Here is a 19,335-nt window from a genome sequence, read left to right on the forward strand (position 1 = left end):
AGTCACGCTAGGGACTATGTCCCCTGGCGGGCTAAATGAACAACTGTCTTTTGCCTCTTTTCTTTGATCCATCAGACCCGTTGTCTCCATGATGACCTAATTATATGTATAATCAGTGGATATCCTTGGATCAAACCAGACCACAATTTTACCCAGGTAGAGGAAATTATTGTATTGTATATAACATGTAACACGTATGATGAGATTTGCTGTACCTGGTTATTACCGGGTTATAATGGAGTGGCTTGATTGCTGTATATGTCCACTTGATTCACTGGGAACTTTCTCTGGTTATGTACAGCCTATTTATCTTTATAATATGCTGCTGTCAGTTCCAGTGTCTTACCTTGCATTGGGGGGCGCGTGGCGATGCGACGCATGCGCGGTGTTCTTCTCCCTACATGCTGGCGTCTGCCGGCTTCCGTACGGTGTGACGGGGGTGTCCGTGTGACGACACAGTAAACACCCTCGTCACTTCCGGGAAAGCCCGATGACGCTTGCCTCTGTCGGGAGGACACACCTCCCGTGTGTCCAATCAAGCGCCGCCACGTCTTCCCCTTTCCTACATTTAAACCAGCTGCCCTGTGATACACACATTACACCACGGCCCCCCGAGGAAGCTAACGAAACGTGCGCGTCGGGGCACGTTCTCCACGCTGGCATCCACTTCAATATGGGTAAAATATGTGATATGTTGCATTACTGCATCTTGTGTTAGGGGATAGCTTGATTTTCACTTTATACCTTGTTATCGCTATTATTATTGCAATTCCCCTGCTTCCATTGCAGCATGCACCTTGACTCCTATTGACACTCTGAACGCCCACATGGTAATTATGCTTATGATATGCGGACTATATGTCCTGAATGATGGTAACCTATGTGAGGCCTTCTCTTTCTGAGTGTCATAGGATATTGTAATCTTCCCATATGAATTTTGGACCTTAGTGTTTTTTGTCAGGACTCCCTCTTGTTTAAACCTGTATGTGATTTATATGTTATTTAACATGATGTATTTATAATCTTGCTGAATCAATCTTTTTGGAAATAATAAAAAAAACTTTTTAATGCAAGATTCTATTTTTGACGCATTTTTATGTGTAGACTATGATTCCCAGTCCTTCTCTGGTTTAATAATACACTGTGTGCAGAATTATTAGGCAAATGAGTATTTTGATCACATGATACTTTTTATACATGTCCTACTCCAAGCTGTATAGGCTTGAGAGTCAACTACCAATTAAGTAAATCAGGAGCTATGCATCTCTGTAATGAGGAGGGGTGTGGTGTAATGACATCAACACCCTATACAAGGTGTGCCTAATTATTAGGCAACTTCCTTTGCTTTGGCAAAATGGGTCAGAAGAGAGATTTGACGGCTCTGAAAAGTCCAAAATTGTGAGATGTCTTGCAGAGGGATGCCGCAGTCTCGAAATTGCCAAACATTTGAAGCGTGATCACCGAACAATCCAAGCGTTTCATGGCAAATAGCCAACAGGGTCGCAAGAAGCATGTTGGGCAATAAATGCCCATAAATTGAGGAAAATCAAGCGTGAAGCTGCCAAGATGCCATTTGCCACTAGTTTGGCCATATTTTAGAGCTGCAATAATACTGGAGTATAAAAAAGCACAACGTGTGCCATACTCAGTGACATGGCCAAGGTAAGGAAGGCTGAAAAACAACCACCTTTGAACAAGAAACATAAAATAAAACGTCAATACTGGTCCAATAAATATCTATAGACTGATTTTTCAAAGGTTTTATGGTCTGATGAAATGAGTGACTCTTGATGGATGGGCCAGAGGCTGGATCAGTAAAGGGCAGAGAGCTCCACTGAGACTCAGACGCCAACAAGGTGGAGGTGGGGTACTGGTATGGGCTGGTATCATCAAAGATGAAATTGTGGGACCTTTTCTGGTTGAGGATGGAGTGAAGCTCAACTCCTAGACCTACTGCCAGTTTCTGGAAGACAACTTCTTCAAGCAGTGGTACAGGAAGAAGTCATTATCGTTCAAGAAAAACATGATTTTCACGCAAGGCAATGCTCCATCACATTCAGCCAACTACTCCACAGTGTGGCTGGCCAGTAAAGGTTTAAAAGATGAAAAAATAATGACATGGCCCCCATGTTCACCTGATCCGAACCCCATCAGAACCTGTGGTTCGTCATAAAATGTGAGATCTACAGGGAGGGAAATAGTTCACCTCTCGGAACAGTGTCTGGGAGGCTGTGGTGGCTGCTGCATGTTATGTTGATCGTAAACAAATCAAGCAGCTGACAGAATCTATGGATGGTAGGCTGTTGAGTGTCATCATAAAGAAAGGTGTCTATATTAGTCACTAATTTTTTGGGCTTTTGTTTTTGTATGTCAGAAATGTTTATTTCTAAATTTTGTGCAGTTATATTGGTTTACCTTGTGAAAATAAACAAGTGAGTTGGGAATATACAGTCATGACCAAAAGTTTTGAGAATAACACCAAAATTATTTTTTCACATGATCTGTTGCCCTCTGGTTTTTAATTGTGTTTGTCTGATGTTTACATCACATACAGAAATATAATTGCAATCATATTATGAGTACCAAAAGGTTATATTGACAGTTAGAATGATTTAATGCAGCAAGTCAATATTTGCAGTGTTGACCCTTCTTCTTCAGGACCTCTGCAATTCTCCCTGGCATGCTCTCAATCAACTTCTGGAGCAAATCCTGACTGATAGCTGTCTATTCTTTCATAAGCAATGCTTGCATTTTGCCAGAATTTGTTGGTTTTTGTTTGTCCACCCGTCTCTTGATGATTGCCCACAGGTTCTCAATGGGATTAAGATCTGGGGAGTTTCCAGGCCATGGACCCAAAATCTCTATGTTTTGTTCCATGAGCCATTTAGTGATCACCTTTGCTTTATGGCAAGGTGCTCCTTCATGCTGGAAAGGGCATTGTTGGACGCCAAATTGCTCTTGGACAGTTGGGAGAAGTCATCTGAGAAAATGACTTTACCCCAGTCCTCAGCAGTCCACTCCCTGTACCTTTTGCAGAATATCAGTCGGTCCCTGATGTTTTTTCTGGAGAGAAGTGGCTTCTTTGCTGCCCTCCTTGAAACCAGGCCTTGCTCAAAGAGTCTCCGCCTCACAGTGCGTGCAGAAGCACTCACACCAGCCTGCTGTCATTGCTGAGCTAGCTCGGCACTGCTGGTAGTCCGATCCCACAGCTGAAACAGTTTTAAGATACGGTCCTGGCGTCTGCTGGTCCTTCTTGGGCGCCCTGGAGCCTTTTTGGCAACAATGGAAGCTCTCTCCTTGAAGTTCTTGATGTTGCGATAGATTGTTGACTGAGGTGCAATCTTTGTAGCTGCGATACTCTTCCCTGTTAGGCCATTTTTGTGCAGAGCAATGATGGCTGCACGTGTTTCTTTAGAGATAACCATGGTTAACTGAAGAGAAACAATGATACCAAGCACCAGCCTCCTTTTAAAGTGTCCAGTGGTGTCATTCTTACTTAATCATGACTGATTGATCACCAGCCCTGTCCTCATCAACACCCACACCTGTGTTAATGGAACAATCACTAAAACAATGTTAGCTGCTCCTTTTAAGGCAGGAATGCGATGCTGTTGAAATGTGTTTTGGGGGTTAAAGTTCAATTTCTTTGCCAATATTGACTTTGCAAGTAATTAATTGCTGTTAAGCTGATCACTCTTTATGACATTCTGGAGTATATGCAAATTGTCATTAGAAAAACTTAACAAGTAGACTTTGTAAAAATTAATATTTGTAGCATTCTCAAAACTTTTGGCCATGACTGTATTTGATTTTTCACAAGTTGCCTAATCATTCTGCACAGTAATAGTTACCTGCACAAACAGATATCCTCCTAAGATAGCCATATCTAAAAAAAACCACTCCAACTTCCAAAAATATTAAGCTTTGATATTTATGAGTCTTTTGGGTTGATTGAGAACATAGTTGTTGATCAATAATAAAAAAATCCTCTAAAATACAACTTTCCTAATAATTCTGCACACAGTGTATATTCCCGATACTGTGACGTTGACCTCCACATTGCAGGATGCCAGTAGCCACCGACATAGGAAGCATAGAAGATTAAAACGTCCTGTTTCATTATAGCATTTATGCAGCATCTCCCCAAACTCTAATAAGGCTAGGCACACACTTTCTGCAGCGTTTTGAGAAGCACCTTTTTGATGCGAAATGGCTTGCGTTTCCATTTTCCAGCAAAATCAATGGTAAAACCTGAATTTCAGACCGCACGTTGCGTTTCTAAACGCTGCGTTTAATTTGAATATTTTGTGGCAAAAACCATGCGTTCAAAGAAGCAATATGTCAGTTGTTTTTGCCATTTTGGGTGCGTTTTGCTAACATTGAAGTCAATGAGAAATGGCAAAAACCAAGATTCCTGCAAATTCCTGCGTTTTACCTGCTTTTCCAGTGCAGAAAACATGCGTTTTGGACTTCAAAAACGCATGCTTTTTGGACATCAAAATAATGATTTCATATGTCCCTTTACACACACACATAGTCCGACAATTAAAACTAAGAATTTTAATAAATTATTGCTATTTTTCCATTAAATATCATATTACCGCTATAAATTCATTAAATTAATCTATTTTCATGATTTTTCCTATAAATATAGATTTGTTTCTTTTTTTCCAATTTTTTTCATTGAGTTTGACTATTTAAACTTTATTTAGCAGTGCCTTGATGTTCAAAACGCATCTATCAAAACGCAAGTGGAAACGCAGGTAAAAAGCGCTGAAACGCTTGCGTTTTCAGCGCTAAATTTCTGAAAAAAAAGGCAACTTTGGTCAAATCAATTAGGGGAAAAAGGTGCTTCTTGAACTGCAAGTAGGTGAACGCAAAGTGCGTGCCTAGCCTAAGGGGTACTTTGCACACTACGACATTGCAGGTGCGATGTCGGTGGGGTCAAATTGAAAGTGACGCACATCCGGCGTCGCAGGCGATATCGTAGTGTGTAAAGCCTTTTTGATATGATTAACGAGCGCAAAATCGTTGTAATCGTATCATCGGTGTAGCGTCGGTCATTTCCATAATTTGGAAATGACCGATGTTACGATGCTGTTCCTCGTTCCTGCGGCAGCACACATCGCTGTGTATGAAGCCGCAGGAGCGAGGAACATCTCCTACCTGCGTCCTGCGGCTCACGTCGGCTCTGCGGAAGGAAGGAGGTGGGCGGGATGTTTACGTCCCGCTCATCTCCGCCCCTCCGCTTCTATTGGCCGCCTACTGTGTGACGTCGCTATGACGCTGCACGACCCGCCCCCTTAGGAAGGAGGCGGATCGCCGGCCAGAGCGACGTCGCAGGACGGGTGAGTGCATGTGAAGCTGCCGTAGCGACAATGTTCGCTGCGGCAGTTATCACTAGATATCGCACCTGCAACGGGGCGGGGACTATCGCTGCAGCATAGGTAACACATTGTTACCGATGTCGCAGCGTGCAAAGTGCCCCTAAGGGGCACTTTGCACACTGCGACATCGCAGGTGCGATGTCGGTGGGGTCAAATTGAAAGTGACGCACATCCGGCATCGCATGCGACATCGCAGTGTGTAAAGCCTAGATGATACGATTAACGAGCGCAAAAGCGTCGTAATCGTATCATCGGTGCAGCGTCGGCGTAATCCATAATTACGCTGACGCGACAGTCCGATGTTGTTCCTCGTTCCTGCGGCAGCACACATCGCTGTGTGTGAAGCCGCAGGAGCGAGGAAATTCTCCTACCGGCGTCACCGCGGCTTCCGTAGGATATGCGGAAGGAAGGAGGTGGGCAGGATGTTTACATCCTGCTCATCTCCGCCCCTCCGCTCCGATTGGCCGCCTGCCGTGTGACGTCGCAGTGACGCCGCACGACCCACCCCCTTAACAAGGAGGCGGGTCGCCGGCCACAGGGACGTCGTCGCACGGCAGGTGAGTGTGTGTGTGAAGCTGGCGTAGCGATAATTTTCGCTACGCCAGCTATCACCACATATCGCTGCTGCGAGGGGGGCGGGGACTATCGCACTCGGCATCGCAGCATCGGCCTGCGATGTCGCAGTGTGCAAAGTGCCCCTAAGACTCCACATACAATAAGGGAATAGTATGAGTAATTGTTGTAAATGACATTTCTCATAGCCTCCATTTTATGACATAGAGACAAGATATTCACTCATTAGTGGTGACGTCACATAACAAGGTGCGGTCAGCAGTTTATATAATGGACATAACAATGGCCCTGAGCATAAAATAGTATAAAATTCATGTATAACTTGTCCCCCACATGTCTCAATCCTGTACCCGTCTCTTATACTCACCGTAATTCCTCTATACCGCAGTCTGGACTGGACAGCACCTTCATCAGGTCTCTGAAGTGAGGACGAGACAGATTTTTATATGACACGTGGAGTGACTTCATAGACCGGTTATTCCTTATTACAGAGGCCAACTGGATGCGGAACATTTCTGGTAGATAATTGTAATCCAATCTGTAAGAAAAGCAGATGAGATGTGGGTGACAATTCCACAGAGCGCCAGAATAAAATCCATAGATTATGACTGAATGGGAGAATGTCCCCGGATGGCACTAAGATCCATAAATGTCATCACTAGAAGCCGCCGAAAGCTGACAAATCCATGCTCCACATATACAGATTGTTCTCACTTTATGCCATATCATAAATCAGTGATTATTGCATCATAATCTACCATTATAATTATGCTAGGGGAAGTACTTACTGTATAACATCAGTCATCAGCTGCTTCAGCTGCTAAAAATGCTACTTTATATTATCTATCATAGGACTCATGTGTGGCACCCCTGAGGCTCCATTCGCCACAGGGAACTGCACCCGACTTAGGGTGTGGTTCTTGTCCCGGTTCAACATAGGGTCAGTACCCGGTTACACCAACATACACCACAAACAACACAGTTAGGCTGCACCTTTATCCTGACCTGGGACCGGTCTGGTGGATTTTGGGGCTCCTACCCATGGTGGTTCCAGGTGGATACTGGAGGCCGTCAGATAGGAAACCCTTGGTCCATTAGATGCAGAGACGTGGAACGGGAGAGGTAGCCATCCGGGGAAGAGTTAGGAGCACAGATCACCATAGCAACAGGAGTTCGAGTCAGGGAGCTGAGCTGATCGGATGTGTTCTCCGGAGCTCCGTGGGAGAAGGGGGTTGTTCAGCGGTAGTTGAGGGGAGATCTTGCTTGCTCCCTAGGTACTGGCGCTACTGCAGGGTGCAGAGCCCTAGGGCAAGTTATACTTCAAGTTGGCTTCCAGAATCTGCAGGACGGATAGATTTGAAGTCTCCCGTCCACCACCCAAATAGCTCGAGGCACAGTGATACACATGATCCGGGACTGAGTTCTGCGGCTCATCCCAAGTCGAGGATCCCCTTCACCTGCAGTGGAGTTGGGACACTTAAACTATAAAAGGGGGTCCCCAAATGCTTCATGCCACGGAGATCAAAACACAGAGCACCATACCGGATCTGACCTCTCAGAGACCCGGGATTGACCGGAGCCCTTCACAGCAGAAACCAGTACCCTGGGCACGACATTGGAACAGTGAATAAAAGAACTGGAACCCATACCTACTGTCTCCGACTCAGTTAATTATCACCCTGCACTCCTATAGCGCCCCTGAACAACTCAGGGCAATACTAGGTACTGTATCCTCACCAGGATGCAGGGCCTACCCCCAGGGACCTGGAACACCAGTGCCAGTAATATCTGCACACACAAAAATCCAAGTTTACACTGCACGCCAGGGTTGACGAACTAGTAGGGAACCAGTGGATGGCCACCCGGAGGGCAGAGCCAGTCCAGACCGCTTGGCAGCGCGATGGGAGGAGACTTAAGACACACAGAGACCGAAAGAGACAGTGAGTAGTGAGTAAGGAGGCTGAAGGGACGTGCCTTGAGAGACAAGTCCCTTTGGAACCAAAGTACCGACGGGGCACAAGGCCCTAGATCAGGTGCCAGTTCACGTTGCCTGGCAAATACCTACACAGTGAGGGGACCTTCACGGACCTCACTGACCCAAAGATCCGGGGGCATCAGCAGTAAGAAGCGGATCAGGGTTTGGGACCATGAACCGACCCTACAGGGTACACACTGCCCGCTGTACGGATCAGAAGACTGCCGAAAAACAGTAGGGACCCAAACAGGCTTCAAGCTACAGGGACCCAACCAACACTGAGGGTGCCGGTGACAGAGGAACCGAGTCACTAAACTGGTACTGGAACTACAGAGACCTGAACCAGCCATCCAAGGGTCCATACTGAGTAAAAGAAAAATGTTAACTTACAACCCACGGTGTGGTCTCCCTTCTTCAGCGAAAGTCTCCACTATACATACTCCCCAGGGCCCGGCCCTACCTGCGGAGGGTCGACCACCACAGCTGCCATTACCACCAGCCCTAGGGGTAACCAACCCAGCAGCGGCGGTTTCATCCCTGGCCGCATACCACAGATGGCGTCACAAAGGAGAGTGAGCCAAAACTGTGGAAACAACAAGCGCAAATAGGGTCTTCCAAGGTATAAAAGGGTGGCGTAAATGCGGGAGAGACACTCACCTTATCAGGTTGTGCAAGTCACAACCCCTTGAAAAGTATGACAGTAATGTGGTCGGAAGCAGTCCTGTAGTGTTGAGCTGGTTTGCAGAGTAGGAGGAAAAACGGGTTTGAATACCGCGCCAAAACCACAGATTCACCGAGAGTTTGAAGGAATCCCTTTTTATTTTCACAGGTCTACGCGTTTCAGGGACATTTCCGTCCCCTTCTCAGGACAAATACAGGGGAAAAAAACAGCAAACAAGGGGCCGCAGGATCCTATATATAGGTTAAACAATGCCACGTCTAGAATTTCTATGTCATCCTCCTCGTGACGCAAGGTCACGTGAGGTAATCAATAAAGTTGCATGGGTTAACAGAGAAAAAGAGAAAAAAAAAAACAAACAAGAAAAAAAGAGGAAAAAGAGGAGAAAGAAAAAAGGGGGAGGAAAAAAAGGAAGCAGGAAAAAGATTTGTGGAGAGACGGGAACAAAGAGAAGTGAAAGAAAAACACAAAGGACTGTATTGATTTATGTCGGGGAACCGCAGATTGAAGAGCTAAAGGGTATAAAAGAATAAGGGATTTGATGCTTTAATGTTTTGATAAATGCTTGAATCGGGTTGCAATTTGTGAAAGGGTAAAAAACAAATAAAAATCATAGCAGAAGAATTAATTGAATTCACTGTTTCCTATAAATGTATATGTTTATGTTTATTTTTGTTTTTTTGTATATTTAATATTTATATAAGGGAAAACATTTTTACTACATGGGAAAAATGAATGGGATGAGAAGGTGTTGATGCATTGGGTTGGTGGAGAAAACAATATATTTATTATGTAAAAATTTAAATAACTGCAGGGGCCCCGTACGTACACGTCTGTCGACATGTAGATATGGAGGGAAAGAAATACATATATAATAAGTGTGACCAAAAAGGGGAATGATGAGAATATGTTGAGGAGAAAAACAATATTTTTAATAACAGAAACAGAGGGGGGTGATAAAATCACTGTCATAGTATCCTAAAGGTTATCGGTTCCCTCTAGACGGTTGTATAGAGAGAACGGCGCTTGTAAAGAAGCAAGTATTCCTGCTACGAGAAATAAGAGGTAGGTGTCTGCGCTAAAGGTTAAGGCCACTTTACACACTGCGATATCGGTACCGATATCGCTAGTGTGGGTACCCGCCCCCATCTGTTGTGCGACACGGGCAAATCGCTGCCCGTGGCGCACAACATCGCCCAGAGCAGTCACACATACCTACCTGCCTAGCGACGTCGCTGTGACCGGCAAACCGCCTCCTTTCTAAGGGGGGCGGTCTGTGCGGCGTCACAGCGACGTCACAGCAGCGTCACTGAACCGCCGCCCAATAGCAGTGGAGGGGCGGAGATGAGCGGGACGTAACATCCCGCCCACCTCCTTCCTTCCTCATTGTGGTCGGGAGACAGGTAGGGGAGCTTCCTCGTTCCTGCGGCGTCACACGGAGCGATGTGTGCTGCCGCAGGAACGAGGAACAACTTCATTACTGCTGCAGTAACGATAATCGAGAATGGACCCCCATGTCACCGATGAGCGATTTTGCACGTTTTTGCAACAATGCAAAATCGCTCATAGGTGTCACACGCAGCGGCATCGCTAATGTGGCCGGATGTGCATCACGAATTCCGTGACCCCAACGAGATCGCAATAGCGATGTCGTAGTGTGTAAAGCCCCCTTTACTCTGGTTTGATACCGTGCGCTTGCGCAGACGGGTGAAAAGGTTATGGCAGTGCAAGTGACGTGGGAAAAAGCTTAAGGCGCCTGCGCTGGAGAGTGCTACGAGTCAAACAGCAAGGAAGGTATACATCTACATGGACAGAGGTAAAAAACAAATTGGTAGGTGAAAAAACAAGGAGGGAATTGACCCTATTAGACTGAACAAAGGTGGGAGAAAAAATCGAGGGCTGCATATACAAAATATATATACAGGATTTTGGAAACAAAAAGAGCGGGGGAGGGAGGAAGGGTCGGAGTTGTTACAAGTTTGATGATGATGGAGGGGCAAGGTTAAAAATGTAATTATAATACAAGGGCAGCTACTTAGGAGGATATCAAAATCCCTGGAAAAACAATATAGTCTGGACCCGAAAAAATAAGGGATAGGAGAAATGAAATGAGTTCAATAGGAAAGGTGTATTAAAAATGAAGTTTAATTAGTTACAAGAAAAATATTTTAAAATTTTAGAGGAGAGGATAAAAAGGCATATGGAAGCGTAATTTTCGCATATGGTATAGCAACATGATGATATTATTATTGAAAGTGTATTGTGATCATATAAAATATTGAATTATAAAATATAAAGATGACAATATAAAACATGGAATATGAAATATAAAATCAAGACATATATGGATAAAAATTATATTAACACCACTTGTGTTAAAAAATATAAATATATATATATACTGTATATATGTATGTATATATAATATATATATATATATATATATATATATATATATATTATACATATATATATATATATATATATATAAAACCCATGGAAGAAGGTGAACCCTCTAGGGCTGGAAATACTGGGACAAATAAAAACCTAAAAAAGAACCAGGAGACTAATAAAAAAGATCGGTTACTAGGTTTAGGCTATGTGCCCACGCTGCGGATTTACCGCGGATTTTGCCGCGGATTTGCCGCGGATTTCCCAAAAATCTGCAGCACCGGCACTTCCAAGCCATTTCAATGGCATTTTGGAAATGCTGTGTCCATGCTGCGGATTTTTCCGCTGCGGATTTGCCGCGGATTTTGATCCGGAAAAATCTGCAGCATGTCAATTGTTTGGTGCAGATTTGGTGCGGATTTTTGGTTTTGAATGGGGAAAAAAAAAAAAAATCTGCATCAAAATCCGCGGCAAATCCGCGGTAAATCCGCGGCAAATCCGCGGGTGCAGATTTGCCGCGAAAGTCGCGGATTTTCAGGCAGAAAAATCCGCAGGTACATTCTACCGTGGACACATAGCCTTAGACCCATTGGCTTTAATGTATCCAATTTATGTATCCAAAAAGTTTCCTTTTTGCTAAGACTGTCCATTCTATTTGGACAACCCGGTGGTATTTGTTCTATGGGGGTGATTTTGAAACACAGATTTTTCCAATGGACCAGTGTGCAATGCCTGGAAAGACCATGTAACATATAGCCAGTTTTAATGTTGTGCCTGTGGGAATTGAGGCGATTGTGTAGAGCTTGGCAAGTTCTACCTATATATTGCTTACCGCAGCTACAATCAATGAGGTAGATCACAAAGTTTGATTGACAAGTCAAGTGACTTTTGATGGTGAATCCCTCTGTTCCTTTGGTAGAACAGAAGGTGGCCCTTTTGTGGCAAATGATATTGCAACAAAGGCAATTTTTGGTGCCGCATCTGTAGGACCCTAAGGGTGCTGTGGTTTTTTCTCTTTTGGAGGAGGTTGATTTAAGTTGGTTGGGCCTATTAGATTCTTTATATTGGGAGCCCTCCTGAAGGTGATACCAGGGTGGGGGGCTAAAATGGTCCTCAAAAAAGGGTCGTTTAACAGGACCCAATGTTTGTTTTTTTCTCAGTTCAAAAATATACAATTAAAAAAACTCAACATATATTGATATCACCTCATGTTTAACCCCTTTACGACCGCCGATACGCCTTTTAACGGCGGCATATTAGGGTACTTTTTCCGATCCACCGCTTTTTAACGGCGGTCGGAAAAAAGGGTCTAGCGCCCCCCAGAGTCAGAAAATTTCCGGGGTCTCAGCTGCCGGGGGTAGCTGAGACCCTGGAGATCATGATTCTGGCCGGTTTTTCCGGTCCCCGCTCACCTGATGACCGGTATACACCGTACACCGATGATCAGGTAACAGAAAATGACCGCGCCGGTAAAAAATCATTTATCTCCCATCTCGCATAAACAAACATGTCAGATGGGAGATAAATCTCTTTCCCGGTTCCCTCCGGTCCCCTCGGTATCCCCAAAGTGCCCCCCCGACCCCCAACCCCCTCCCGAAAATCCAAGATGGCCGCGCGCACCGCCGATCACAGCAGCGCGCCGGCCACATTCACACTGTTCCTATGGTTTCTGTCGCATGTGCCATCACACATGCGACAGAAACCTGCTCCCTAGGCCCTGCCGGGTCCCCCCCTATCCCCCCCGGTGTTCCCCGGTGTCATACATACCTGTCGGAGCGCTGATCCCCCGCGGCCCCCTCCTCCGGCTCCTTCTCAGCAGACGCCGGTCACATGTGCAGAGCGCGGCTGTCAGCTTCCTGTGTTCAGGACGCTGGCTGCTGCTGCTGCTTGCACAGTCTGTAGCTGTGACCCGGGAAGGGTGGGTGCAGATTCATTGCACCCACTCTCCTCAAATGGAGGGTCCTCACACCTAGAAAATGGGGGATACGTTCCCTGAACGTGTCCCCCATATTCTAGAAGGTCCAGAGTCGACGTGGGACGTCCAAATGGATTACAGTGGATTTTTTTTTTCTTTTCAATAAATTGGTCAATCAGGGAATGTTTTGGGGAGTGTTTTTTCAAATAAATTTTTTTTTGTTGTCAATTTTTTTTTTTTATTACTGTCAATTAGTTATGTCGGGTATCTGATAGACGCCGTGACATAACTAATTGCTGGGCTTGATGCCAGGTGACATTACACATCTGGTATCAACCCCATTTATTACCCCGTTAGCCAACGCACGAGGGCGCGGGATGAGCTGGGGCGAAGCGCCAGAATTGGCGCATCTAATGGATGCGCCACTTCTGGGGTGGCTGCGGCCTGCTATTTTTAGGCTGGGAAGAGTCCAATAACCATGGCTCTTCCCACCCTGAGAATACCAGACCCCAGCTGTCAGCTTCACCTTGGCTGGTGATCTAATTTGGGGGGACCCTATGTTTGTTTTTTTTTTTAATTATTTATTTATAAATAATTAAAAAAAAAAAAACAGCTTGGGGAGCCCTCCAAATTGATCACCAGACAAGATGAAGCTGTCAGCTGTGGTTTGCAGGCTACAGCTGTCTGCTTTACCCTAGCTGGCTATCAAAAATAGGGGGACCCCACGTCATTTATTTTAATTATTTTTTTTTTCTTTTTGGGCTAAATACAAGGCTAGGCACCCTTTAGTGCCACATGAAAGGCACTAAAGGGCGCCAGCTTAGAATATGCAGGGGGGTGGGACGTTTTATATGTTTGACATCTATCCATTGTAGCATTTTAGGCTATGTGCCCAAAATCAGGGTTTGCAGCGTTTTGGGCGCAGATTGTTTTCCCTGCGTCCATAACGCTGTGTTGTGCAGTAGAAGCACAGTTGAAGGATTTTTAGAAATCCCGTGCCCACTGTGCTTCTTTTCTCCGCAGCATAAACCGACCTGTGGCGCAGCTTCCCGAGCCTCAGCATGTCAATTTATGCTGCGGAGATGAGTGTGCTCTGCAGGTAGCATAGAGCTCCACAGCAGCCTGAACCCAAATCGTGGGCATGGGCAGCTGCGTTCTCCCATGGACAACACTCACATCTCTGCAGGAAGGCTGACACTGTGTACTAGACGCCGTGTCGCTGGATCATGGCCACATAGCCTAAAAGAGAGAAATTTGTTGCTACAGCATCATTTTTGTGAAGTACCTGTGGATTCAAAATGCTTAGTATACTCCTGAATAAAATCCTTGAGGGGTCCAGTTTCCAAAATGGAGTCACTTGTGGGGGGTTTCTAATGTATAGGTACCCAACAGGCCCTACTAATGTGACATGGTGCGCGCAATTTATTTCAACTTTTCCAAAATTCAAATGGTGCTCCTTCCATTCCAAGCCCTGCCATATATCCAAACAGAGGTTTTTGGCCACATATGGGGTATCCCTGCGATCACAAGAAATTGGATAACAACCTGTGGGGTATACGTTTTGTTGTTGCCTCTTGAAAAAGTGAGAAATGTGATGCTAAAGAAACATTTTTGTGAAAAAAATGAAAATTTTCAATATGGCAACCTAAGCTTATCAAATTCTGTGAAGTATTCGTGGATTCAAAATGTTCAATATACACCTAGATAAAAGCCTTGAGGTTTCTTGATTCCAGAATGGGGTCACTTGTGGGGGGCACTGTTTAGGCACTTTAGGGGCTTTCCAAATGCGACATAGCGTCCACTAATTATTCCAGCCAAATGTTCAGTCAAATTGCACTCCTTCCCTTCCAAGACCTGCCGTGTGCCCAAACAGTTGATTTCCACCACATATAAGATATCACCAAACTCAGGAGAAATTGCAGAATACATTTCATGGTGATTTTTTTCCTGTTACCCTTGTGAAAAAAAAAGCTACCTGGTTGAAGTAACAATTTTGTGGTTAAATTTTATTTTTTTATTTTCATGGCTCAACGTTATAAACTTCTGTGAAACACCTGGGGGTTCAGGGTACTCACCAAACATCTAGATAAATTCCTTGAGAGGCCTAGTTTCCAATATGTGGTCACTTGTGGTGGTTTTTTGCTGTTTACGTACCTTAGGGGTCCTCCAAATGCAACATGGTGCCCGCAATCTTTTTCAGCCAAATTTCCTTTCCAAAATTCAAATATTGCTCCTTTCGTTCCAAGCCCTCCCATTTGTCCAAACAAAGGTTTCAGACTACATGTGAGGTATCACCGCGCTCATAAAAAGTGGGTAACAAACATTTGGGTCAAATTTTTGGAATTACCTCTTGAAAAAGTGAGAGAATTGATGCTAAAACAACATTTTTGAGAAAAAAATTACAATTTTCAATATGACAAAGTAACGTTATCAAAATCTGTGAAGTACCTGTGGGTCCAAAATGCTCAGTATACCCCTCAATAGAAGCCTTAAGGGGTCTAGTTTCCAAAATGGGGTCACTTGAGGGGGTTCCTGCTGTTTAGGTACCTTAGGGGATCTGTAAAAGCAACATGGTGCCCGCAATCTGTTTCAGCCAACTTTGCTTTCCAAAATTCAAATATTGCTCCTTTCATTCCGAGCTCTCCCATTTACCCAAAGAAAGGTTTCTGACCACATGTGGGGTATCGGCGCGCTCATAAGAAAGTGGGTAACAAAGTGTGAGGTCCAATTTTTGGTGTTACCTCTTGAAAAAGTAAGAAAATTAGTGCTAAAGTAACATTTTTAGGTAAAATGTTAATTTTTATTTTTTTTCATTCCATATTACTTTAGTTCCTGTGAAGCACCTGAAGGGTTAATAAACTTCTTGAATGTGGTTTTGAGTACCTTGAGGGGTGCAGGTTTTAGAATGGTGTCACTTTTGGGTATTTTCTGTCACCTAGGCCTCTCAAAGTCACATCAAATGGGATGTGGTCCCTAAAAAATTGGTTTTGTAAATTTTGTTGAAAAAATGGGAAATTGCTGATGAACTTTGAACCCTTCTAACTTCCTAACCCCAAAATGTTTTGTTTCAAAAATTGCGCTGATCTAAAGTAGACAAGTGGGAAATGTTATTTATTAACTATTTTGTGTGACATAACTCTCCGGTTTATGGGCATAAAAATTAAAAGTTTGAAATTTGCAAAATTTTAAATTTTTTTGTCAAATTTCAGATTTTTTCACAAATAAAATAAAAAAATATCATCCTAAATTTACCTCTAACATGAAGCCCAATATGTCACGAAAAAACACATTCTCAGAATCACCGGGATCCATTGAAGCGTTCCAGAGTTATAACCTTATAAAGTGACACTGGTCAAAATTGCAAAAAATGGCCTGGGCATTAAGTACAAATCTGGCTTCGTCCTTAAGGGGTTAATAGAGCAATATTTGAAAATGTAAAGGTAATTGGCTCATACAATAAATGCCAGGAATAAAAAATACAGCATTGCATTAAAATATATATATAAAAAAATTCTATGGAAACCAAAATGCCATTGTTAAAAAGTCCAGTCCATCACAAAAAAAAATCCCTGACACAAACCTAGTGCCAGAATAAAATCTTCTGAGTCTTAGAAAATAGAGCTAAAAATATATATATTTTTTAGAAAGTTTTGATTTTTTTTTAAGCCACTTAAAGTACTAAAAGACTATACAAAATTGCTATCTCTTCATTCAAACTGACCGGATAAAATTGCATAATTTTTTTAGCAGTTTTTCCCATTTTAAATTTTTTCTGGTGTGCCATCAGTCTTTTTGTGTAGATAATTATGGGGTCATGCCTTCTGACCATGCACCCCTCCCCCATTAGCCACAGGTGATTTTATTCTCTATAGCAGGTTCCTACTTGCCCATACACAGGAGGTTTTACAACCGAGAGAGAGGCTTCAGTTCAGAGTAGGTTCCCAGTATTACGAGATATGCCTTGACGTGGCTACTGGGCAAATATAGAAATTACCATTTTTGTATGCTAAAATTTGCAAGTTTTTCTTAGATTCCCTTTTAGCAGTAATGCATGTCTATATTCTTACATTCACGGTTTGTATGCTTTATCATTTCAGACTGCAACTGTCTTTTTTGCCATTGTATGTCATCTTCACTTATGCACCTGTTCACACACTACTTATTGGGGAGTGCCGTCAATCTTTTTGTATAGTTTCAGTGTGTCAGCAATCTTCTTATACCCTATGACATCATTATGTCGAATAACAATTCTTTTTTTCAGATTCTGAGGGAATTCTTTGCCATGAGGAGCCATATTGAACTTCCAGTGACCAGTATGTGAGCGTTAGCACCATATGTAACACACCTGCTCCCCATTCACATCTGAGATCTGGTAACACTAATGAGTCACATGACACTGGAGAGGAAAAATGGCTATTTAGGCACAATTTGGCCACTTTCATTTAGGGGTGTACTCACTTTTGCTGCCAGCAGTTTAGACGTTAATGGATGTGTCTTGAGTTATTTAGAGGACACACAAAATTTACACAGTTATACAAACTGTACACTGACTACTTTACATTGTAAGAAAGTGTCATATCTTCAATGTTGTCCCATGAAAAGATATAACAAAATGTTCACAAAAATGTGAGGGGTGTACTCATTTTTTGAGATATAATGTATGTATGTATCTATCTCTCTACACTGGAGATCAAAATTAAAGAACAATGTATGATCACTTGCTTTTTTTTCAGAATTAATGTGATCTACATTGATCCACATTTGAAGGTTTCTTTTGTAAGGGGTGCACCATGCCACTAGAACAGTGTTTTACAAAGATCCAAAGTTTATCAACATAAAACCTTTATTTTCCCCGAAATGTGATGATCATAATTAGAGAACAGCAATAACTGTAGCCAGAGTCGTATCAAGGGGTGGCTGGCGAGGCATGTGCCCACGGGCGCAGCTGTCAGGGGGAGCTGTCGAGCCGCCTGACACAGTGCTCTGAGAGTCTTCCTGGCGGCTGTGTTTTACCACCCTCCGTAGTGGGAGCAAGCTATTGTCCAGCAGTCAAACTCAGACAAAGTGTTGTGCTTGGCTCTCTGTGCTCAATTGCATGGCCATCCTTAGCTATGTGAGACCTGTGCAATTGCACAGGGCGTCAGGCAGCAGACAGCACTGGGGGCGACTCCCACCCTTGCCTCTGGCTCCTGCACACTCCCCTGTCAGATTGCAGTTAGAAGCAGAGTGATGGGGGAGAGGCCTGCACAGCACTGAGGAGGTTGCATAGTACCACGCTCTCAACCTCTCACCCTCCATTGAGTGCTCCAGTCAGTGTAAGCTGAAGACACTGAAGACGAAGAGGAACAACAGAGGGTGTGGGGAGAAGCATCTACTCACACAGTATGGGGGGAGAGGGAGGAATGTATATGCTGCCACAGTATAAGGGGAGGGGAGGTATGTATATCTTAATACAGTATAATGGGAGGGGAGGAATGTATATGCTGCCATTGTATAGGGGGAGGGGGAGGAATGTTGATGCGGCTACAGTATGGGCAGAGAAGGTGGGGAGTCTTAGAAAATAAAGCTAGAAATATTTTATAAAGTTTTAATTTTTTTTTAAAGGGAACCTGTCAGTTGCAATATGCACCCAAAACCACGAGCAGTTCTGGGTGCATATTACTAATCCCTGCCTAGCCGTCCCTGTATCAAGGGCATGATTTCCACTGGATAGTCAGTCCCTTAGCATGTTAGTACGCCTCTGTGGGAGTGCTAACATGCTAATGAATGCGCAGCATCAGAAGATGGTCGCTTTCACCTCTCTGCTGCCATCACGTCCGAGTCCTGAATTTCGGCCCAGTACGCATGATCCCGGACTTTCGGTCGTGCACACTACATGGGTTTGAATCGAAGACTCATACACCCAGCTTCATACTGTGCCATCAGTTTTTTTGTGTAGATTATGGGGGTCCTGCCTTTTGACCATGCACCCCTCCCCATTAGCAACGGGTGATTTTATTCTCTATAGCAGTTTCCTACTTGCCCATACACATGGAGGATTTTAAACCCAGAGAGAGGCTTCAGTTCAGAGTAGGTACCCAGTTATAACATATAATAATAATAATAATAATAATTTTATTCATTTATATAGCGCTATTAATTCCATAGCACTTTACATACATTGGCAACACTGTCCCCATTGGGGCTCACAATCTAGAGTCCCTATCTGTATGTCTTTGGAGTGTGGGAGGAAACCGGAGTACCCGGAGGAAACCCACGCAAACACGGGGAGAACATACAAACTCCTTGCAGATAGTGTCCTTGGTGGGATTTGAACCCAGGACCCCAGCGCTGCAAGACTGCAGTGCTAACCACTGAGCCACCGTGCCGCAACATATGCCTTGATGTGGCTACTGGGCAGATATACAAATGACCA

At 44.0% G+C, this 19,335-nt stretch overlaps 1 protein-coding gene across 5 annotated transcripts in view; it reads right to left on the minus strand.

The window, feature by feature from the left end:
- LOC142290977 (NACHT, LRR and PYD domains-containing protein 12-like) overlaps positions 1-19,335 on the minus strand; it is a 1,131,354-nt gene that overhangs the window by 530,580 nt on the left and 581,439 nt on the right. For all 5 annotated transcript variants that reach the window (XM_075335136.1, XM_075335138.1, XM_075335137.1 and 2 more), the window contains one exon: positions 6,328-6,498. In XM_075335136.1, the coding sequence (XP_075191251.1) occupies positions 6,328-6,498 (171 nt within the window). The remainder of the gene's footprint in view (positions 1-6,327; positions 6,499-19,335) is intronic.

Source organism: Anomaloglossus baeobatrachus, chromosome 2 (genome assembly GCF_048569485.1).
Source record: "Anomaloglossus baeobatrachus isolate aAnoBae1 chromosome 2, aAnoBae1.hap1, whole genome shotgun sequence".
In the NCBI taxonomy this organism is placed as follows: Eukaryota; Metazoa; Chordata; class Amphibia; order Anura; family Aromobatidae; genus Anomaloglossus; species Anomaloglossus baeobatrachus.